Source organism: Eubalaena glacialis, chromosome 3 (genome assembly GCF_028564815.1).
Source record: "Eubalaena glacialis isolate mEubGla1 chromosome 3, mEubGla1.1.hap2.+ XY, whole genome shotgun sequence".
Lineage (NCBI taxonomy): Eukaryota > Metazoa > Chordata > Mammalia > Artiodactyla > Balaenidae > Eubalaena > Eubalaena glacialis.
Window position 1 is genome coordinate 106,402,393 of NC_083718.1, and position 25,153 is coordinate 106,427,545.

General features: G+C 39.8%; 1 protein-coding gene across 3 annotated transcripts in view; it reads right to left on the reverse strand.

Annotated features, from left to right (window-relative positions):
• Positions 1-24,412: 24,412 nt before the first annotated feature.
• Positions 24,413-25,153, reverse strand: part of RTCA (RNA 3'-terminal phosphate cyclase) — a 28,610-nt gene continuing 27,869 nt past the window's right edge. For 2 of the 3 annotated variants that reach the window (XM_061186278.1, XM_061186277.1), the window contains exon 12: positions 24,415-24,768. In XM_061186278.1, the coding sequence (XP_061042261.1) occupies positions 24,667-24,768 (102 nt within the window). In that variant the 3' untranslated portion in view covers positions 24,415-24,666. Of the gene's footprint in view, positions 24,769-25,153 lie in introns of all 3 variants that reach the window. The other variant, XM_061186279.1, reaches the window with a different exon arrangement.

Here is a 25,153-nt window from a genome sequence, read left to right on the forward strand (position 1 = left end):
TCCTCCAAAGACACCAAAACTGAGACATTGAGACATAGAGGTAATAAGAGAATTGGGGCTTAACTCCTCCTGCCAGATTCTCTACAACTTTAACAGGCAGGCTCTCAGATGGTTTTAGAAGTATAACGTTTACAGGTTCCACAAGAGAGAAGGAAAGTCTTTAGCTACGTTGAACGGGAAGTGTCTAGTATCCTTTTTCCAGTTATAAAGAAGCCTCACATTTTAAAAGCTTTTGAGTGTGCTGTATTAGGAAAAATCACAGGCTCTCAAGAGGAATAAAGCTACTCTGACCATAAAATAATGTCTTTCACAGATTCTAGGTTGAATAATTAACATTCATAAAGTGTTCCAAAAGGAAAATCACTTAAGAGCACTGAGTATTATTGTCTAATTAATAGTTTCCTAGACTTTACATGATTAGATACCACAGATACAAAATTAATTCACCTGGCATGAAATCAGACTTTTACTCTCATCCCCATATCCGGCAATGCTCACAGTGTGGTAATGCCTTTAAAATGCAGGAAATGTGCCTTTTAAAAATAGTTATTGATAGTTCTGTACTATTTCTACTCACAGTACTTCTGACACCAAATATGTGGGGTTTCTTCACACCAAGCAGTTCTCCAATTCTCTGTGGACGTTAACTAGGTGTTCTACAATTCAATTCAATTCTGACACTGTCTACCTAGAGATAGCATAAACCCCATAGCTTTGTCCCACAAGACTGCCCCTACATCAGATGCCAGTCACAAGTCCCAGGTTGCCACCTGTATTTCTGACCAACCAGCTATAAATCAGGGATTCCCATGACTCCCTCCTCAGGTTCAATAATTTGCTAGAATAGCTCACAAGACTAAGGAAAATATTTTATTTACTAACGCAAGTTTATTACAAAGGATACAAATCAGGAAAAGCCAAATGGAAGAGATGCATAAGGCAACGTCTGGGGGAGAGAGGGGCTCAGAGCATCCATGTCCTTCCTCTCTGGGCATATCACCCTCCTAGCACCTTGATGTGTTCACCAACTCTGAAGCTCTCCAAATCCTTTCTTTTAATCATTGGCCATTAGGGAACTCAGTCTCAAGCCTCTCTCCCCTTCTCGGCTGTCTAGGGGTGAGGCTGAAAGTTCCAACCTTCTAATTACAAGGTTCGTTCTTCTGGTAACCAACACCTATGCCCTCCAGAAGGTATCTGTGGGCCCACCAGGAGTCACCTCATTAGCATAAACTCAGGTAAGATTTGTTGCAAATAACAAAAGACGCTCCTCTCACCCCTTCCACTCAGGAAATTCCAAGGGTTTTAGAAGCTCTGTGTCAGGAACAGAAAAAGACCAAATATATATTTCTTATCACAGGTAGAAAAAGAAAAGCCTAGGGATTATTTGGGAAAGGAGGCTTTCCCAATCTTTCCATTTTCTAATGCCTGGGTACACTGCCCAAAACTACTTGCTAAGAAGGGGCTTTTAATTGCAAATATGTGAACTATAAGCCAAAAATCAGTATTTATTAACATGGGGCCATTTGACCTTAATTTAGATTATATCTATATATGCAGTGTCTTAGTTTATGTTTCCCAAGAAGTAGATTCTGAAACAAGGGTTCAAACGCAAGTAATTTATTTGGGAGGTGCAAGGAACTTCACCTGGGGAGTGAGGAAGTGGGCAGGGAAGGGAAGTCAACCAACAGAGGGTACGTTTTCAAGGCCGTCTACCACTCGGTGTACTGGATAAGGGTGTAAAACCACCTGTCCCAGAGTACCCCCAACTCACCCAAAGGGCAAAGGACCTCTGATATTTGTCTACCACCCCCCACCATCCATTGATTGAGGGCTACTCCTGGGGATGTTAATTCTCTTAAGGGACACTTCCCTTTGGTGCATGCATGTTTCAGAGAGACTCCTTAAGCACAAAGATGCAGAGGTTGGCAGATGGAAGTCTTAGAAGCCAGTGGAGGTGACAGTCCATAGAGTCAAAGATAACAGGTAAACAAACTCAGAAATGACAAGTGTCTTTGGACTTGTCCATTAGAGGCCGTTTCACTGCTGCCTTTCATGACAAAACTCCTCAAAATGTTTCTTTCCTCCCTGTTGCCAATTCTGCCTCTCATTCTCTCTTGAACACACTCCAATCAGGCGTCTATCCCCACTATTCCATCAAAACTGCTCTTGTCAAGGTCACCAATGGCCCACACAGTGCTAAATTAAACAGTCGATTCTCTGTCCTCCTCTTACTTGACCTACTAGCAACACTGAACCCCATTGTTTGCTGCCTCCGCCTCCTCGAGTCACTTTCCTCACTTGGCTTCCCTGACACCACAACTCCTGATTCTCCTTCTCCTTCAGTCTCACTGGCTGCTGCTTTTTTGCACTTTGTTCCTCCCCGTTTTCTCAACCTCTTAAAATTGGTGTACCCCAGGGCTCAGAGTCTATACGCTTCTCTTCTCTATCTCAGCCACTCCTGTTACAATCTCAGCTCATTTTTTGGCTTTAACTCTGATTGATGTGCTGACCTTTACAAGTTTACCCCCAACCCTGACATCTCCACTGATCTCCTGACTTATACATCCAACTAGATATTTTCACTTGAATATTTTTTTTAAATTTTTTAAAATTTAAAAAAAAATTTTTTTAAACGTTTCTTTAATTTATTTATTTTATATTTATTTTTGGCTGTGTTGGGTCTTCGTCTCTGTGCAAGGGCTTTCTCCAGTTGCGGCGAGCGGGGGCCACTCTTCATCGCGGTACGCGGGCCTCTCACTGTCGCGGCCTCTCCCGTTGCGGAGCACAGGCTCCAGACGCGCAGGCTCAGTAGTTGTGGCTCACGGGATAAGTTGCTCCGCGGCATGTGGGATCTTCCCAGACCAGGGCTCGAACCCGTGTCCCCTGCATTGGCAGGCGGATCCTTAACCACTGCGCCACGAGGGAAGCCCCTCACTTGAATATTTAAAAGGCACCTCAAACTTAGTGTGTCCCAAACTCCTGATCTTTCTCCCAAAACTTGCTCCTCATACAAGCTTCTTCATCTCAATTAATGGCAATTCTACCTTTCCAGTGCCTCAGTCTAAAACCTTGGATTTATCCTTGACCCACCTGTCTATGTCATATACTGCATCTAATCTGTAGCAAATCTTGTCACCTCTACCTCAAATTATATTGAGAACTGGAACAGTTCTTCACTACCATACACATCCAAGCGACCATCATCTGGGAATAACTGTAACAGTCTCCTAACTGGCTTCCCTCATTCTGCCCTTGTCCACTATGGTCTTGTCTTAACAGAGCAACCAGAAGTTTCTTTAAAATGCTAAGTCAGATCATATCACTTCTTGGCTCAAAATGTCCCAAATCATTCAGAGTAAAAGCCAGAATCCTTTAAATGGCATGTAAGGCTCTAAGTGACAGAGCCTCCCATTATTCCTCCAGCCCCTCCTCCTATCACTCTGCCCTTTATTCCTATTCACGCCAGCCACATTGGTCCTTGTAGTTCCTTGAACATTCTAGACACACTCCCACTTCAGGGCTCTTGCCCTTGCTGTTCTCTCTGCCAGGGACTCACTCACTCACCTCCTTTAGGTCTTTGCTCAAATGTCATCTTCTCATTGAATCCTTCTATGACTACTCTTTTAAAATCTGAACTTCCCACCCCCAACCAACACTCCCTATCTCCCTTCCCTGACTGATTTTCCTCCATAGTACTTATCACTTTATAAAATATTTGATATTTTACTTACTTATTTTGTTCATTGTCTGTCTCCCCAACCAGATTATAAATTCCTCATGGCAAGAATTTCTGCCAGGTTAGTTCACCGAATGGTGCCCTCAGAGCCTAGTACAGAACCTGGCACATGGTGGTAACCCAACAAATATTTTAATTGATTAACTAAATGGTGTAATTAATTAATTAAGCTGATTGGTTTAATTAAGTAATTAACTAACAGCAAATGGTGAGGACAAAAGCAAGCCTGAAAAATGGTACAGATGAACCGGTTTACAAGGCAGAAATAGAGACAGAGAAGTGGTTCGAGGAGTGACTAGAAATTGAGAAATATGAGATCAATCATGAAAGCAACACTTTTAAGAAGCTTGGGTCAGTAGGGAAGATGAGAAATAAGACAAGGTCATGAGAGTGTTGAAAGACCAAAGGAAAGTTGCATTTTGTTTTGTTTTGTTTTGTTTTGTCTTAAGGCTGGTATGTTTGAGCACACTGATAGACTGAGGGAAAGGGGCCAATGGAGTTGGAGAGGCAGAAGGCAGAGGGAAAGCCTAAATGATCTGAAGGGAACAAGATTAAGAATGAGGAAGATTAGCCTTGATCATGTGAGGATCACCCCATCTTCTAGGACAGAGATCAGCAAACTTTATCTTAAAGGGCCAGATAGTAAATATTTTAGGCTTTTCGCGTCACAGGGTCTCTGTTGCAACTACTCAACTCGACCTTCAGATTGCAAAAAAAGCCATAGACAATACATAAACAAATGGGCACAGTTGTCTTCCAATAAAATTCTATGTACAAAAGCATATGGCAGACCCAGACACTGTAGTTTGCCAACCTCAACTCAAAGATTAGAGGGGAGAAGGTAAGAATAAGAGCAAATGTACTTACATTTATTAATTGGATTGGCAAGTGGTAAAAACGGTATACTTGTCTAATTACTGCTATTTTCTTTATGAATTAGAAGTTGGGATCACCTAACAGAAGAGTGGGACTAGGTAGAGACTTTTTGGAAAGGGGTGAATATTGGAAATACTTGAAATATAGAAAGGAAAGAGCATGGGGGTGGGGGAGGATATTGCCCAACTGATATTAGAAACCAGTCCATTACAGCTGTGGTCCATCAGGACCAGTCTTGGGAACAGAGAAGGTCAATTACCTGAAAGAGAAAGGCTAAAGCTAGTCTTGTCTTGGCCGGCTCCCTAGCATCTACTTTTACTTTCCTCCTCCAATAAAACCCTAATTTTCCTTTGAAATATTCATCCCTCAACCACCCTCGAACACATGGTTGTGGTAGCATTAACCTCGCCCTCCCCACTCAGCTCTAGAGGTGGGCTCTAGCCAGCTTAGCCAGTCAGCATATTCTGTCCCCCATAGTGGTCACAGTGGCAGAGTCAGGGATGAAAAGGGGACAAAATGTGCATCAAAGAAAGGGAATGAATCCCAAACTCCTTGCCAGAGCAACTTCAAAAAAGCTGTTCCTTCCCCACAGGTGGTTGGTATAGGAAGAAAAGATAATGTCTAGAGCTGTAACTGCCCTTTTTACCCCCAAGTGAAATCCAAGGATAAAGCCAGCCTGTGGGAGGCAGAACAGAGAGAGGAATAGAAGAGGACTTGGGACATCACTGGATCAATCATGATGGAAGAAATGAGCTGGCTTTATCCTTGGATTTCACTTGACTATGAACTGTCTATTCTTGTTTAAATTTCCCCATATTTAAGGGGTGCCTTGCATCTATTAAATCCTTGACAAATTTGTTACATTAAAAAGGTGAAGTGGGACTTCCCTGGTGGTGCAATGGATAAGAATCCACCTGCCAATGCAGGGGACACAGGTTCGATCCCTGGTCCGGGAAGATCCCACATGCCGCGGAGCAACTAGGCTGTGCACCACAACTACTGAGCCTGTGCTCTAGAGCCCACGAGCCACAACTACTGAGCTCGCGTGCCAGAACTACTGAAGCCCGCGCGCCTAGAGCCCGTGCTCCGCAACGAGAGAAGACATCACAGCGAGAAGCCCGCACAACGCAACGAAGGGTAGCCCCCACTCGCCGCAACTAAAGAAAGCCGGCATGAAGCAACAAAGACCCAATGCAGCCAAAAATTAATTAATTAAACTGTAAAAAAATAAAATAAAAATTAAAAGGTGAAGTATGCCTGGGGTAAGATGAGTAATCCGATGTGACTGGAGCAAAGGGCACATGAAAGGAAGCTCTGGGTTATAAAACTAGAAAAATAATGGAGACTTTCTAACACCAGCTGAGGCATAGGGAGTGTTACAGCACAAACCTGTGCCTCCTGACGCCTTGCTCTTCCATTTATAGTAAATAAGGCTAATAGTGGTTTTTAAAGCTATAAGTCTGTGTCAGCATTCAAAAATAGAGCACTCAGATTTTTAGCAGACAATGAAAGAAAAAAATGCTCTCATACATATTACCCTCATTAGTCTGAAACTCAGACACCACTGGGGCAAGACTGAAAATATTGACTTTGGAGTCAGACCTATGATTGAGCCTAGGCTCTGTCACTAGCTGTGCTAGTTTCCAAACCTCTCTGAACTTCAGTTTTATCATCTGTAAAAGGGATGACACTGGTATCTATATATTGGGTTGTGAGGATGAATGACATAGTGTGATGTAAAGTACCTAGCCTTAGCACGGGGCCAGATAGTTGAGTGCTCAATAAACATTAGCTATTATTAGACATTACAGTGAAGTACCAGCTTATTTAACTACCACTCTATAACCTTCTTTTGCAGATGAATCGGGTGAAAATTTTGCAGGTATGACAGTTGAGTCAAAAGCAGGTAAGAATCAAGAAGTACTGGAAAACATTCAAAAAGAACCTACATTTCCTATTTTCCCCTAAAGATTTACGGTCTGTGCAAAGACTGCAAAGCTTAAGTATTGGGAAACGTCCTTCTAAAGACATACAGACTTTTGGATAGAAATTATAACTAAACATATTACATCTCTGATCAAATGTCTACTACACTTGTAGCAGCTTCTTAACTAAGAGACTTATTTAAGCTTCTATTTGCCTCTTAAAGGGAAAAGAGCAGGGTGGGAAATTCTGAAATAAGCCTGAGATCTGTAACACTAGGAAAATGTATTAAGTGTGTGCCCTTAAAAATGATGTTCATGAAATATTGTATTACCTATCTGGAAGGTGACATCAGTTTTCCTAGAGCACTTTGCCACTTTTTAGAACTGTTGTGGAATACAGAAGCAGGACCTGGCTGAGAAAAACAGAAACAAACCGATATCCAGTCTCCTGGAAGAGAGTTCCACTCCTTTACCCCCACTCTATTCTTTCACTTCTTATTCTATTGTCTCTATGCTCTATAATCCTTCAGCTAAACCCTGAGCCCAAGAAGAGTCCCCAGTGCAGGAGAGTGGTTAATCACAGGAACCTTGGTACCAGCAGACCTGCATTCAAATCCCAGCCTAGCTGCCTTCTTACCAGCTGCCTTCTTACCAGACTTAATCCAACCTGTATTGCTTAATATAAACTTCACTTTTCTCCTCTGTAAAATGGGGATGAATAAATGAAAGGGCTGTTATGCAGATGAAAAGAGACAGCACATTCAAGCCAGTCAGTACTGTGCTTAGCACATTGCCATCAATAAATGATAGCTGCTATTATCACTACTATATTATCGTTCAGTTTAAGATACTTAACCTTTCTGTAACTTTTAAAGGACAAGAGAAAAAAAACCCACCAGGCAATAGCCCCAGGAATTCTGAGAGGTGATTAATGAAATAGTCTCTATGAGACCTATTGAATGATATGGGGGAAAGGTAATACAACAGTCTTGATAACAAGCAAGAAAAAAGGTACTCACCCACCAAAAATCTTTACCTGCCAACCTCCCCTCTACATGATAACAGTTCATACTACAGATACAATAAAGAAGAAAACATCCTTAACATTCAGCCCGCTGGAAGCTGTTACTGGCCCTGAGTACAAAGGTGTTTTCGCTGTCAGCCAAACAGATAGGAATTCTAGGGAAGTTACTCTCTCTAAAAATTCCTAGGACCTCAAAATGAAACACACATGTACCGTTCTCAGAGCAAGTCATTTCAGAAACTTACTGCGACCGAAACCACACTCGGTTCACACTAACCTGAGATCTGTAAGGCCCATACTTCCTCTTCTTCACAAGGATATCTGCTTGGGCTATAAGGACCCCACATATTCTGAGTTACCTTTTCATTCTTCTCGGTGGCACAAGCCTGTTGTACTCAGGTGAGAAGACAGAAGAATTCTGCCCTATCACATGGGCAGACGTGGTGTTTGATTACCTTCTATCAGTTAGATTATGGGGTTAAGGAACTAGATCAAATTACAGTCCAGGGGTGTGCAGGCACTGTAATGCAAGTAAAGGTATGGATGACAGTGGACTGCTGCTTTGCCCTCGGAAAACACCAAACTGACAAAAAATGCAGTCTGAGCCTAAAATTTTACCAAAAACTGCCCAGAAGCTCTTAGTAAGGCAGAAGTGTAAAATAATGAAAAGTAAAGCTAAAGTGTAAGATAATGAAAGCTGACTGCATCAGAGCCTATTAGCTCCATTCTGCTATTTATAGTGCTGTGGCTCACTCTGTATCAACACAATCATTGCTGAATTAGATATGACTAACAGTTTTGGTTGATCCTGTTTAATTGGGTCAGATTAATGAGCCAGCTGCACACCCATGTGGGAGAACCATTCATCATAAACTAGATTGTTGATGTTTAATGTAATATTAGATTCTCTTTTCCCAAAATTGGTTTGAATTATACTGTTAAATTAACCTCTCTTTCCCCTCAGGCCTCCAATAGAAGCCTAGAGCCAATAAAGGACTGAGCTAGCTCAGCCTGTCATTAACGCAACTTCTCAGGAGCTAAGTCCCAGCTGAAGGGAGGGTCTGGCCTCTGAGTTAGAGATGCTAACTGTTTGTGGTGGTGAAGAGTGAAGAGCCAGGCATCCTGGATTCAACTCCCCACTCTACCACTTGTTAGCAATGAGATCTTGGCCAAGTTTCTTAACCCCACTAAACCTGTTTCTCCATTTGTAAAACAGAGCTAATAATAATACCTACTCAACAGAGTTTTTGATGATTAAATGGGATAATCCACTTAAAGTGTTTACCATAAATGTCTGGCATATAGTAAGCCCTCAACGAATGTCAGCTACAACTAATAATAATAAATATCAGGCTAAAGAAAGCTTTCCTGATAGTTGCTCTCTCAGAAACACACAATCGACACATACACTAGTCAAGGATTCTCAATCTCAGCACTGTTGGCATTTTAGACTCGATAATTCTGTTATGCGGGACTGTCCTAAGCACTGCAGAATGTTTAACAGCATCCTTGACATCTAACCACTATGGGGCACTGCCTCAGTTGTGACATCCAGTAATGTCTCTAGACATTACTGAATGTCTCTGGGGGAGGAAAGGAAAGCAAAATCACCTCAGTTTGAGAACCACTGTGGTAGAACAATTAATAGCTGCTGTTAAGGACATTACCATCTTTGTGTTATCACTCTTGCCTAAATGTCCCATCAACTACGTCTACTAGGTAACTAAATGATAAATAAATCACATACATAGAAGGCTGCCTTAAAATTACTTCCTCCTTTGCTATTAATTCAACTCCGTGAAGATGAACAGCGTGTCATTTTTACCTCAGTGTTCTCAGTACCCAGCACACAAGGGACAATGAATGAACGGATGAATGAATATACCCTTGAGCTTTTTTGTTTTTTTGTTTTTTTTTCACACACACACACTGTATTTTATTTTTACAAGAGATAAGTAGACTGACACCAAGCATTGTACATGGATGACCACAACAAAAGCAACAATGATGGCAATTACCAAACACGAAACACAGTCATACTATGTCATAATTTTGACATTCAGTCCAGTAATCCTCCACTGTAACAGCTCCTTTACTTTGCAGTGAAAATTGATTTGTATATTCTTTGCCTCTGAGTCCTTGTGGGATTTTTTTTTTTTAATTCAAACAGAAAGTCACAAAAATTATAATCATCCTCATCAGTTCACTCAGTTCCATGTAATTAATTTTTTTTTTTATCTTGATCTTCTGTTAGCACTTTTCTGAGTTCATCAGTTTTTCATTAGAGTTCTGAAAATGCTTATTCATTCAGAGCAGCACTTAGGTTTCCTCACTCTTGACTCTAGTCAACACACAAAGGAAATAAACACTGATCATGCCCTGACACACTCCCATACCATGAGGAAGCATGGTAAGCTGGGCCAAGCCAGGTCAGGCTTGCAGGAGCAGGGGAGGGCAGGGGCAGCCTTGCCACAGAGCTTCAGGGCACAGAGCCAAAGGCTGAACACCAGCCCATCTCCAGCAAACAGCACCAAGGGCCTAGCTGGAGAAGTGGGTCCAAATAGGTCAATGAGCAAAAGACCTGCAGAAAATCCTAGGATGAGAGAGGCTGAGCCAGCAGAGCAAGGAACAGCTCAGAAGGAGAAGTGGTCTGAAAAATCCCACAGACAGGCAGAAATATTTCTGGCTGGATGTAAACATGTTTCAGACAACTTGTGATATGGTCACTTACGGACCCAAGATGAAATGAGACCCAGATTCTGTCATCCATGGTTCCAATTCACCCTGCCAGCTTCATGTCAACTACAGTTTTGTTTCATTTTTTAATCTATTCTTTTTCAAATTCTTTTCCCAATTAGGTTGTTACAGAATATTGAGCAGAGTTTCCTGTGCTGTACAGTTGGTCCTTGTTGGTTATCCATTTTAAATAGAGCAGTGTGTACATGTCAATCCCAAACTCCCTATCCTTTCCCTCCCACCCTTCCCCTCCCCGGCAACTGTAAGTTTGTGAGTCTGTGAGTCTGTTTCTCAGAACAGTTTTAATCAATATATTCTCTCTTCATCCAGGTCAACGATAAACATGCTGGACAAAAGTTTTCCTTAGAAACTACGATTATTTCCGCAGTGACCCGTTAAATAAAGGTATTTAATTCTGTAGAGAACAACTTAAATATGCTATAAAATAATGACATGTATCACAAAGTTCAGCAAACAAAATTTTCAAGTGAACATCTCTTCAACTATTTTCATATGAACCCCCAAAATGATCCAATTGTACCAAGTGATTGCATGATATTTCTGAAGCACACGAATGAGGATTCTTAAATCCCTGGTTATTTGATACTGAGATATAAACTGGTAAACAAATACACAGCTCTCTGAAGTCATGTCAGCTATACCTACTTTCCCTTCATTGTCCAGTGCTCAGCTAAAATTTATTTTCTCTTTGGTTTTGTGTCCTTTATTTTGCAAAGGTATGTGGATTTGAATGTGATAATAAAAGCTTATAGCCCAGGTGAGAAATTTCTTCTAGGATCATGTGTAGGAAAAGCTATAAACTTCCCTTAAGGAAATAGTGGGCTTTGGGGGGGATGGCAGTGGGAGGGGGAGGGAATAACTAGTAACATATCACGTCTCCTTTTTCACTTTCGCCAGGAATCCTAGACCATACTTGAAACTCAATTCTAGTGGTTCATTTGTGTTCTACTTATATACCAGGGCACGACTTTCTACTCTAGTTTTTATTTCTCTGAGCCTGATTTTTAATTTATTTGTAGCTCACCACTTTATGGTATGTGCTTATTACAAGTCTCTGAAAATATTTTGTGAAATGAGGTAAAGTATGAATAAAAATTAAACAATGATCAAAACTTTTATATTATGTAAATGGCATAAAATGAGAGGCAAGATTAGCCTTAGTAATTAGTCAAATAGTATAAAGGAAAAGGCATAAATATTAGAAAGTGTACAACAACATTCTTTTTTTTAGTTTTGAGGGGTTTTTTTATTTTTAGGATTTCTAATAAAAATGCAGAACCCTCTTGAGGGGTTAATACCTTAAGACTTTATCAGTAAGTTAGCAGCTCACTGAGGACTAGCTAACATGTGTGCAGGATTATATGCAGGAGAGGATCATGACCAGGAAAAAGATACAGAAAGGGTAGGTAAGATAGTGTCAAGGATCAACCTCAGCTCATCATTTTTACATGGTGCTGCTAGCCACAAGGATCCACCTGGGAATATTTTATAGTTTCTTTGTGCTGTTATGCTAAACGTGTCAATGATGGTGACAGCCCCGCCCATTGCCCTACTGAAGGGGCAACCCTAGGACCCGCATTTTACCTCAGCAAGAGTCAGCACTTGACCAGAGCACAGTCAACCCTGACTCCCATCCTAGCCTATGATAAATACAAAAGATTTGCTATTTAGCCTAATTTAGCAGCAGATAACAAAACACAGATGAAGTCATTTCCATAATCATATTGCTACTACCAAAATTTTCCCATCATTAAATTAGAACAGCCATATCTGAGCTAAATGAAAGTCTCTACTCTTTAATTTTGCTTTCCATTTTTTGTGTAATTAATACACAAACATGGTTCAGATTTTAAGAGACACCCTGCCTCCTGGGCCTGGAACTATTCTGTTCTCCAATGAAAGCAACAATGTTGCCAGTTTATAGTTAGTCTTTCAGAAATTTTCTATTAATTCATAAAAATTTATAGTCTCAGGGACTTCCCTAGCGGTCCAGTGTAAGACTCCCTGCTTCCACTGCAGGGGGCGCAGGTTCAATCCCTGGTTGGGGAACTAAGATCCCACATGCCGCGCGGAGCCGCCAAACAATCAATCAATCAATCAATCAAGTCTCACAAGCTAGGAAACTGAAAAAAAACCTCATTTTTTTCCTTTAACCTACAGCATCCAGTTAATTGACAAGTCCTAAATTATATTTCAAAAGACTTGTGAGCTTTGTTGTGCTTTCCCATTTTATCACTACTGCCTGAGTGGCTTTAATTTTCTCCCTGGCTCTGTTAATCTCCCTTCTTCCACATGGCTACCAGAGTAATCTTTTCTGTTGTTATTAAATACGTTATGAAATGTGTATATTACACATATGTACAATATAAATATACATACAAAATGGCATATATGTGTGTGCTTTTTAGAACAATATAACATCCCACATGTCTACCACCAGCTTGAGTCATAGACTATCACCAGCACTTTGGAAACTTGCTTTGTGCCTTTTGTTGCCTGTTTGTCTCTCCCTCCCTCTACCCCAGAGTAATTACTTTTCTACATATTGAGTTTTCCCATTATCTTGGGATTTATTGCACCCCAATAAAATAAATGTATAGTTTTGCATGTTTTTGAAGTTTTCATAAGGGGAATTACACTGGATGCATGTCTCTGTGACATGTCAGATATCATTGTTTTCATCTCTCAAAGTTCTATTGTATCTTTTAAAATATCTTCTATGTCTCTAATTAGCATATTTAATCTTTCCTCTAGCTTTTTGAACATATGGAATATAGTCATAATATTTTAATGTTGTCCTGAATACTCTGTCCTGCAAACTCTAGCCATCCAGGTTACCTCAAGATCTGTCAGTATCTTCAAATCAGAGTTCACCAGGCTGCACCTGGGTTTTCCCTCCCTGTGCCATGGCCTGAAAACTTTCTCTTGGCAGTCAGCTGGGGCAATTACAGGGCTCTGTTTTTTTTCTCTCTCTCAAAGAACACTATCCTTCATTGTCTGATGTTTAATATCTTCAAAATTATTGTTCCATATATATTTTTTTCACTTTTTAAGTTGTCTCAGGCAAGGCAAGAAGGGTAAATTTACTCCATCCTGGCAGAAGCCCGATAAATTGGGTTTTTTATTGTTATGTAAATATCCTCAAACTAAAAAGTTATAAGCCCCTTATACATATAACTCTTACACAACTAAAAAGTCTTAAAATTTTACAAATTAATTATAGTCAAATCCAAAAGTGAATTAATAACATTAATTTAAGGTGATTAATGATGTGATTTGGTTTAAACAAGGCATAGTATTAATTGCTCCAGCATAGGTTTGCTTTAGTTTGGCTGTGGTGACTCACTTCTCCCACTAGTTCTCTGTATTTCAATCACTGAAAAATATTCATCTCATTCAGCCTTCACTTTGTTCAAACATGTCACTTACATGTTAAGTCTACTCCTGTTCTCTTTGGTGTCTATATGTGCAACTGTGAATACTGAACTTTCATAGCAGTATTTGGCTGCTATGATGATCCTGAATATGCTTGTATTAATTTTTAAATAATCACTGAATTGAAAAAACAAAAATTTTTAAATTCTTGTATAAAACATCCCGTTTGATATACATTGTTTCAATGCAAGACAATAAAACTTCTATCAAGTTGGTAGCCACACTGAAAAAGCTAAAGATGTATTTCAGCCAAGAGAATTCCTACAAGATAACCTCTACTTTATCTAAGATGATTGACAATGAGGAGAAACAGGGACTGAAGTTATGATGAGCTAAAAAATACCTGCAAGAGAAAGGTGGGGAAACTCTATGAGAATAACCAAAATACCTGCCAGAAAAAAGCACAGGGTATAAAAGTGAATGTGACAGCAGATCATCTACAACGGAGGAAAATAAGAAGAGAGAGAAACTCAAGAGGAAGAATCCAAAGAATATCACTGATAGAAAAAAACAAACCAAAAAAGTGAGACAGGGAAAAACAGATTATCTAGAATCTTTATGGATAACACAGGATTGACAGAAAAAGCAGCATCTCTGGGGCAGAAGAGAAGCTACACCAGCCAAATTGACAAAGAAAAATCATTGCCACTTTTACCAAAAGCCAGAGTATAGATCTGGATTACACCCCGAATGGAATAAAGTTCTTTCATCAGAGGCGAGGTGAGTTTTTCAACCCTGCATTGGACCAGCCTGTCTGGGAAAGTAAGTCACCTGCATCCGTCATCCAACAAGAATTCAGCAAGACAGCAAAAAGAGAACACTACATAGTGCTTCCTTTCTCAGCTCAGTTTCAAGGTCTTGTTTGCGGCGCTCTATATCTGCCTCTGGTTTCCTGAGTGCTCCCCTGGTTTGACCTATAACTTCTACATGACCCCTGACTCTCATGAAATTTTTCCCGCAGGGTGACTTGAGAGTAGCCCTTCTGTTTTCTATTGTGCTTCTCTCTTGGCCTTTTCACTGGCTTTCTTGAACCTGGTTTATTTACTTACTCTGTTTCTCCTTGATTCAGTGATGCTACCTGCTCCCTCTCAGGGTGAGGGAAAGTCCTCCAGGGAACAGACAGACCCAGAGTATGGAAAAGGGAGAAAGAGCCATCAGAGTAACTATACTCCCAGTGGTGAGGTCCCCATAGAGACCTAAGAGCTAGGTGGAATGCCAAGAAGAATATCTGCTTAGTACTTTAAACCTGCAAGACTGTTTGGCAAGTATGCCTACCTAGGAGATGTAGTAACTGTGTAAACCAACTGAATGATATGAAGTGCACTTGAGAAAAAACTCTCAGCTAGGGAGTGCTCATGTCTCAGAATCCCCACTGTGCAGCAGAGGTCAGCTGTCTACACAAACCTAGACAATGTGTGTTGGAGTAGACAGGTGGGTGCCGGGAAAATGAGAGAAAGTGGGGAAAAGGCAGGATTCCAGGATTCTGGTCTTTGATAGGAAAACCTTTCCCCTTTGTATTCTCTGGTGGTGACAGAGAGGGGGGAAATCTGAGACACATCGGGGTGAGATGAGATGCCATGCCCTATTTTAGCTCCAAGTCTCCTTAGGAATTTAGCATCATCTACTCTCCATATACTCCACTTTGGAGCTGGTAACGTCAGGATCAGTGTGATGGAACTCCAGGTTCTCATCAGTGGACACTCTTTTTCATGATAGAGAGTCCACTGAGGACATTCACAGGATTTGTCTGATAACGCAGCACTTAGGGGGCAGGTCCAAAGACTGCCTGTAATTCAGGTGACCCTATGGCTTCACCATGTAGTCTCATTTCACCTGAAGTAATCACTGCCTTATCCTTCATTATTCTATTTAGGAGTATACTGATTATTAAAAGAAAAAAAAAAATTCTGCCCAAGGAAGCAGAATTATTTTAATGGCTTTCATCTCTACATTGTGATTTTTTGTTTTCTGCAAGTATCTGAATGTTTCCACTTAGTTTATAATAAAAATAGGATCCTAGTAAATATACAAAGAATTTTAGAGCTGGAAAGAATATCAGATTCTAGTCCTCTTTATTTCATAAAAGAACTGAGGTCTACAATGATTAAGTCTTTCAACAGAACTCATACTCTGTAAGAGCTCAAAAATATTATTCCCATGAAACATCCAAGGTTCCAAGGGCTTAGTTAATTCACCCAAAATCAACAACTAATAAATGATGAAGCTCGTATTCAAATTCAGGTGTCTCCACTGGCTTTGGAGGCAGCTGTGATATGGTCGTGAAAGAGCAATCGGATACCAGCACCCATTACGCTGTGTAGCCTTTCTCATGCAGATAGAGAACTGCTCTGCATACCTAGATTGGTAATGTGAGTGCAATGACGTGCTACATTTTGAATCAATGCTAAGCAAAGGAAAAAGGATTTGGGGTTGTCTTTCTACTTGTATTTCTGGAATCTGATCCTACTGTAAACAGAATAACAACTTACACCTGTTTTTTTCCCCAGAGTCTTATTTGAATTCTTCCTAGCTTTTCCCCAGCCCTGGAGCCTCCTGGAGTAGTGTTCCTTTAAGGATGTTATGTGGACCACCTCAACAAGGGTGGACTCCTTTTGAAAATATACAGATTCCTGCATCCCACCCAGAGCCACCCAGTCAGTATTTCCAGGACAGAGAGGGGGACTGCGAGTTTTCATATTTATAAGTCTCCCTGGAGGCTTATGTACACTGAAGTTCTGAGATTATACAGAAATGTCACCGACTGAGACTGCAACAGTCTTTGCCTGAAAATAACAGAACTGAAATCGTGATTAAAATAGAGTAGCCTTGGAATATTACTCAGCCATAAAAAGGAACGAAACTGGGTCATTTGTAGAGACGTGGATGGACCTAGAGAGTGTCACACAGAGTGAAGTAAGTCAGAAAAACAAACATCGTATATTAACGCATATATGTGGAATCTAGAAAAATGGTACAGATGACCTTAATTGCAAAGCAGAAAGAGAGACACAGACATAGAGAACAAATGTATGGATACCAAGGGGGAAGGGGGGTGGGAGGAATTGGGAGATTGGGATTGACACATATACGCTATTGATACTATGTATAAAATAGATAACTAATGAGAACATACTGTTATAGCAAGGGGAACTCTACTTAATGCAATGGGGTGACCTAAATGGGAAGGAAATCCAAAACAGAGGGGATATGTTTATATGTAGAGCTGATTCGTTTTGCTGTACAGTAGGAACTAACACAACATTGTAAAGCAACTATACTCCAATAAAAATTAATTAAAAAAAAAAAATAGAGTAGCCTCCAGGAAATCCTGAGTCAGGAAACTGAACTTTTTTAGGAGTGCAGTTTAAAAACTATCTTCAATTGCCTTCATAATTTATTTTAATATATTATTCCAGATACATGCTAATTTGGAAAAAAGGGAAAAATGGAAACAGCAATTCCCACTAGACAGCTACTTTTAACATTTTGATATATTACCTTCCTACCTTCTCTTTTTCTTTTTTTCCAAGAAAGCTGCCTTTTTGTAACATAAGGATGACTTAAAAATGAACTCCTTAGTCAAAAGCAATATTGTGTCAAATCTCCGTTAGTACAAGGATAGTCATATTGGCAGATCCATTGTGATTGACCTGCCACGAGGTATCCTTCTGGTCTTTCTTGGGGAAAGGGCTGTGTAAAGGGCACAGCATCAGTCTCTGCTGTTGGCAGGTTAGGCACTCAGCAATGAGGATAGCCACACTAGCCCTGGGGGGGGCAGGGTGGGTACATGTTGTTGGGCCCACGCATAACCTTTACCCCACCACTGTGGCTGGTGAGCAAGCACTGAGGTAAGTGCAGAAGGAGGCTGCCTGACATTCAGAGAGCAGGTCATTTTGTCCACCTGTTTACTGAAAGTCTCCTCTACATGGATGCCCTTTGCTGAGTATTACGGGACCCAGATTTTTTTCACACTCTATATTCATTCTGAAAGTTTCATCCACATACCTCTTTCCCCATCTTCTTTGTCACCAACCTGCCAAAACTTTTTTCTGAGTGAGTCCCCAACTTTTAGACAAACTGTCAGTCACCATCCATGAATCAGTATATTTGCACTTTTGACCAGCTCTCAATGCAGACAAAGTGGACAAATGTATTGCTAGAAGTTCTACTCGCTGAGAGGATTTTCCACCACAACTGTCTTGCAGGGACACCCCTGAATGGAGTTGTAATGCTGCAGCCATCTGTTTCCAGTTGATGCCAACACACTGTGAAAACCAGCTATAAACTAGGCCTTAGCTTTTTTCTTCCTCGGTCAGATGCTTATGTCTTCAGGAGATGCTTGCACTTAATCTTATTTATACCATTTCCACTTGAGGTTGGATTGCTGATGCCTTCAACCAACCTTGTATCTTGATGGATGAGAAAACATCCAGTTCATCATAGGAAGCTCAGGTCATATGGTTTCTTAGATGTCCCAGATCAGAAGTTCAGTTGGTACCAGGATCAGAAGTTCAGTTGGTACCAAACCAAGAGCTGTTTCTGAAAAGGATAGGTATCTATTCCAAAACCCTAGTGGCCTGTGCTTTTGCTAGCATGACTGTTGTAGCCAGCCTTTAAAATGGTTCCCAATGATCCCCACCTCCTGTTACTCATGGCCTTAATCCCATTCCCTTGGGTATGAGCTGGCCTAGCGGCTTGCTACTTAATAGAATATGCAAAATGATGGGATGTAACTTGAGATTAGGTTATTAAAAGACTGTGGCTTCCTTTTCAGGTCAATATCTGTCTCTGCCTGTCTCTCTCTCTCTCTCTCTCTCTCCACTCACACTAGGGAAAGCGAGCAAGCTGCCTTGCTGTGAGAAGCCCTATGGAAAGGCCCACAGTTTATCAGCCTGGAAGGAACTGAAGGAAGTCTGCCAACAACTATGAGTGAGGTTGGAAGTGGATCCTTCAACCCTACTCAAGCCTTAAGGTGACTGTAACTCCGCCCAGTGGCTTGGCTAGACTGCAACCTCAGGAGATGCCATGAGCCAGAACCACCGAGCTAAGCTGGTCCTGTACACCTGACCAACAGAAATTGTGAAATAATAAATGTTTGCTGTTTTAGGCTGCTAAATTTTGAAGCAATCTGTTATGCAATAATGGATAAATATAATGACTATCTATCTGTGGCCTTAGGGTTGTTCTACACAATACTGCTTCTGACCAAGGAACTCATTTCTCAACTAAAAAAGTGTGCCAGTAAGCTCATGCCCACTGAGTTTATTGTTCTTGCCAGGTAGGAAGGACATCCCTCAGAAGCAGGAGAGCTGATAAAGGAGCCTAGTGAATCAGTCACAGTGCTGGCTGAGAAACAACATACTGAAAGGTTAGGACACTATCCTGTAGGATGTAGGCTATTCTTGGGATCAGAAACTAATATAGGGTATTCTTTTCTCCCATAGCCTGAATACATGAAGCAAGGGGTAGAAGTGGGAGAGGCTCCTTCAATATAATAGTTAATTACAACCGCTCCCCCCCCCAAATTTTGTTTTCCATCCTTGCAAGTTTGATTGCTCTTGGTTTAGAGGTTTTAATTCCCAAAGGCAGAATGCTCCCACCAGGGATCATGACAACACCTCCAATGAACTGGAAGATAAGACTTCCACTGTCTATGCTGAGCTTCTCATGCTATTGAAATAACAAAGAAGAGATCATTGCTTTTCCTGGGGCAACTGCTCCCAATTACTAAGGGTAAACTGAGTAGCTGCTATAACAGTCCAGGAGGACTATGTCTAGAGCCCAAGGCATTCTCTGAGTTCTCTCAAATCTGGTTGTACAAGTTAAGGCAAAACTACAGCAACACATTAAAGACAGACCACTAAGAACAGATTTAGGGTATTTAGGTGTTTTTAAATTATACAATGATATAAAAATATAGAAAAATACAGGTGGGTTTACTTCCTGAAATTATGCTATATTAGAATACTTTTTTTAGATATTAGAAATAAAGCATTGTTTTATTTGCCCATGTTAAAAAAAAAACAACACAGACCACTAAGATTTAGACCCTTTGGGAGTGAAGTTTTGGATTGCCTCCATCAGGAAAAGAACGCTGACTGGCTGTGGTGCCAGCTGAGGGTAAAGAAAACAGAGAATTTATAGCAGATATGAGTGCACACAACTGCAGCAGTTATGCAAATTTTCTTCCTTCCTCCTTATGTATATATTAATATATATTTACTTATTTTTTCCTTCCCCTTCATTGTCCCTCTTTATTTTCTATGAGGACTATTACTGGTGATTAACTTTACCATTTGGTCTGTATGCTACAGAATATTTATTTAGTTGGGATTGATTAAAACAGATAATAACATCCCCCAGAGATGGCTATGGTGATTGTTGGGACTTCAGGTTTCTTTTGAAGAGGACGGAAGTATCTTTGTTTGTAAAAAGGACAGTTGCATCTTGTGAAGCAAAAGCAAAGAATGTTATTGTTGTAAGATAGAAACACGTAAATGGATATTGAACGACCAAAAAAAAAATAGATTCTGCTATAGCTATTCACTGTCTCTCAGCTCCAAGCACACCTTTCAAGACTCTGTTCATGATGTTTGGGTGTATAAACTAAAATTTCCAGACTCCCTTGCCAATTGGTCTCTGGTTAGATTCTGCAAAAGGGAAGCCCAAGGTGGAACTTGGAAAGAGGAGAGAAGAAAGGACCCTTCCTGCTTTCAGCTCCTGTCAGGGATGCTCCAGCAGCAGCAACAACAGCAGCCACCAGCTATGGCTCCAACCAAGCTTTCTTCAGCTGGCCCTGCCACATACCCTGCTATGCTCCCTTGGCAGTAAGGATATTAGTTCCGCTGTGCTCCCTCACCTGCTGGGCCGTACCACCTGAACCGCCTAAGCACCTGCCAGGTCGCATCCCCCTCCTTTAAAAGTCTGAGTACCAACCACAATGCTCCTGAGGTCTGATAACCAGCTAAAGAGTACCCCTTCTTGAGAGATATGATCAGTCCCAGAGAGCCCCTCCTTCAAAGTTGTAGGTTCTGATAAAATCACTTGTATTAGTCAGGGGGTCCAAAGAAATAGAACCAATAGGAGAAAGATATACAGAAAGACATACAGACAGACAGAGACTTACAAGGTATTGACTCATGTGATTATGGAGGCTGAGAAGTCCCACATCTGCAATCTGGGGACCCAGGAAGGCCAGAAGTGTTGTTCAAAGGGCTGAGAGCCAGAGAGCCAATGGTGTAGGTTCTAGTCTGAGTCTGAAGGCCTGGGAATCGGGAGCACAAAGGGCAGGGAGAAACTGATGTCCCAGCTCCAGCAATCAGGCAAAGGGCAAATTCAACCTTCCTCTACCTCTTTGTTCTATTCAGGCCCTCAAAGGATTATATGAACTACACCTACATTTGGGAGGGCAATCTGCTTTATTCAGTTCACCAATTCAACTGCTAATCTCTTCCGGAAAGATCCTCCCGGACACACAAAAAAATACTGCTTAAACAGATCTGGGATTCAAAATTTTTCATCATAAGTTTCAACAGTTCTAGGAAAGAAGGTAATCAATGTTATAAATATTGTCATTTTAAAATAAAACTATTCCATCACTCTCAAATTTATCCACTAGACTCTAAAAACCATAGCTGTTTAATATCTACCATCTCCATTAAAAAAAAATACATTCCCTTCCCCCACAATTTTATATTTTTATGCTTAAAAGTTCACCTTGTTATATTTCTCTGCAATAAAAATATGTATTTTAATTTACATTGTTTTAAAATTTTTGGTGAACAGAAGACTTAAAATTTTTTAAAATATCTTCTGGCTTGATTAATTACTATCAGCATTATTATACAATGGAGCATAACAAACATATGTTTTGATATACCACTAAATATAAAAGTAAAATTTATGGAAATACATCTCTTGGGACTTCCCTGGTGGTGCAGTGGTTAAGATGCCGCACTTCCATTGCAGGGGGCATGGGTTCCATCCCTGGTAGGGGAACTAAGATCCTGCATGCCACGCACTGTGGCCAAAAAATAGGGGAAAAAAAAAAAGAAAAAAATGAAATATATCTCTTAATGAGATTGATGCTCTTTTTTAAAAAATTAGATCATGTATCTATGGACAGATAATGTTAATTATTGGGATGAGATAGAGCTCAATGGAAATCAATAACAAAAAGGTTATCAAGTGTGGGGCTTAAAAATATATAATTGTTGTGTGTATTATTTACAAAATATTAATAATATAGATTATAGAAGCTACAACACACTCCACATGGTAGCGGTGAACAGATAGCAGAGAAGTAACTCACAATTCTTACTAAGCGGTAATCTACCAAAGTTTAAAAAAAAATAGACTTAGGGCCTCCCTGGTGGCACAGTGGTTAAGAATCCACCTGCCAATGCAGGGGACACGGGTTCGAGCCCTGGTCCGGGAAGATCCCACATGCCGCGGAGCAACTAAGCCCGTGTGCCACAACTACTGAGCCTGTGTTCTAGAGACCGTGAGCCATAACTGCTGAAGCCTGCAAGCCTAGAAGCCCGTGCTCCGCAACAAGAGAAGCCACCGCAATGAAAAGCCTGCGCACCACAACGAAGAGTAGCCCCTGTTCGCTGCAACCAGAGAAAAGCCTGTGCACAGCAACAAAGACCCAACGCAGTCAAAAATAATATAAAATTAAATAAATAAATTTTTAAAAAAAGATTTAAATTTTCTAGTAGCCTTTCGGCAAAGCTACTGAAAATGTTTCTCCTAATAATCAGAAAAATAAGTTTTATTTAAAGGTGTCATGTTGATCTGTGGAAAGTAAACATTGGAGCTTTCATCTCCTTACTTAAAATCATGCAAATATATATAATAAGGTACAGGTTTATCTCTTAGTTTGAGAGACTTTTCAGAGACTAATATTTCAGATTGTCCCTTTATTTGGTGCCTTTGAGATTTTCTTATATTCCAGGGGAATACACCATAGGAAAATTAGGCTGGGTAAAAAATACACTTTCCTTTTGTAAAGAGGAAAAATGGAGACTGTGAAAGAGAAGCTAAAAAGGAGAAACTGCAAAGTCCTACTTTGACTGCAGGCAACTCTATTTTAGAAAGAAGTACATATTTAAGTAGAGAAATTTGGAAACATATTCTCTAAAAACTACTGACATCTGAAAACTTGAAATTCATGGGAAGGCTTTGTGAAACTCAAGTGGTATGAATACCCCTGCTTGAAAGTCACTAAAGAATATTTTTAAAGAATATCAAAATATTAAATGTACCCATTGTGCACATAGGGTCCAATCAACAGAAGTACTTGGATTAGGTCGTTATTAAAAAATGAAGACGCATACTGATATATCAGTACAATTTCAGATATAGAAGTAGGAACAGAAGTACAATTTTGTTTGAGGAAAGTAAACATCTTCTAGAACTTCACAAAAATTTCTTTGCAGTAGTCCCACCTTTATTTTACCCAAGCTGAGACTAACAGTAGTGACACACCCAAGCCAAGATTAATCATAAACCCATCATGTACACTGTTGACCTTAAATCTCTTGCTCCGAAATTCCCAATCTCTGCATTCCAACCTACCTCGTTAACACTGCCACACACCTCATCAGAAGCAGCAGATATCATCACTAGTCTTAAAACCCCCAAACTTATCACAGCCCCTCCAACAGCTATACTAAAAGTGTAGTTTGACTCTAAAATAGAAAGACATTTCATGCCTTATGTGTTATAGAAATTAACTTACAAAATTTACTCCCTGAAAATACAAATAGCAAGCAATACTACCATCATCATATTTAGAACAAATTGAACTCAACTGTCCAAGGCCACAGAAATCACTGACAAGAATTACGATTATGTACATGGAGTAGTTTTTTTCATTACACCTTTTTATACAGACTAATTCTGCACTTTCTGAACGTTTTATAATATCATCCTCTGGATCTGTATCTTGTACTATGTTTTTTTTGTTTTTTTGGTTTTTTTTTTGAATTTTTGAATTTTATTTATTTTTTTTATATATCAGGTTCTTACTAGTTAACTATTTTATACATATTAGTGTATATATGTCAATCCCAATCTTGTATTACGTTTTAATCATTACCAGATTAAGTCCAAGACAGAACTAAGTCTGAATGAATTCCTCACTATATTACAGTACGGCATATTTAGCTGTTACATAAAACTAGTTTCTATTGAGTCACAACCTCAACTGCCTACAGGGACCAGGAAGTAATCTAAATGTGGAACAGGCTAGGTGTAAGACAATAGCGAGTAATGAAAAGCATTCTGTTCTAAAGGCAATTATTTTTTTAATACTATAAGCCAAACAAAAACATACCTGGGCCTGATTTGGCCAAATTTACTAGGGTTGAAATTTTGCAATTCTCATTGTTTAGCTTTCACAACATATTCAACAGATTCAAAATCAATATCTACCAAATACCCACTAAAAAGAAGATACATATAATGAGACAATGCTTATTAAATGTTATTGTTGACACAACAAGTACATGTGTACAAAGTTGTCTCATTAAATTTTACGTGAGATTCTAGTAGTGATTAGAATTATACACAAATTACAGAGCAAATCTACATCCATAACTTAATATACTATATCAAAAAAAAAACACACTTCAGGTGAAAAGAATATTTTATTTCAATACTTTAATACTGAAATCTGCTATCATACATATTCACCAACTCTTAAATTTCACTGTCCCTATCTATCTCAGAAGAGAGTCAAAGTGAGATTAATAGGACGAAGTATTCTCAGCAAATCTAGAACTTTCTGTACTTCATCTCCAAATTTAAGTCAGGTCCTTTAATAAGTTACTGCTTATTCATTGTTCTATAATATTTATGAAATGATTAGTGCAATACATCATTGAGGTATCATTTAAAAGGCAAATACCCTATAAATTTCGATTTGTCATCCCAATTCCTTGGCACTCAATAATGTAAGTGTCTTTAGAAGCATCTTCTTCATCCTCTGATTTCTTCACAGTAAATTTAGCCTGAAACCAGAAAAGCATTTAGTATATAAATAATATGAAAAGCGATAGAGGGACGAGCCCACAACTCCAGCTTAAATAGGCAGTAGTTAATACCAAACTCATTTTCTTGAAGAAGCTAGAGATACAAAGATCAAATGACTCATGAGAAATTCAATGGCCTAGATATAAAATATTCTGTTCCGGAAGCATGGTCTGTGTTCAGAGGTATACATACCTGTGGAGTTCTGTCAGAATATACAGCCTGGGCCGTACTCCATACCCACTGAATCAGAAGCCCCCAGGAGTACAGCTTAAGCAAATATAAATTTTAAAATCTCAACTGTTAATAATAATGCATCTCCACTACCTACTTCCTAAAATTTTTCTAAAACATGGCACTGAAGCA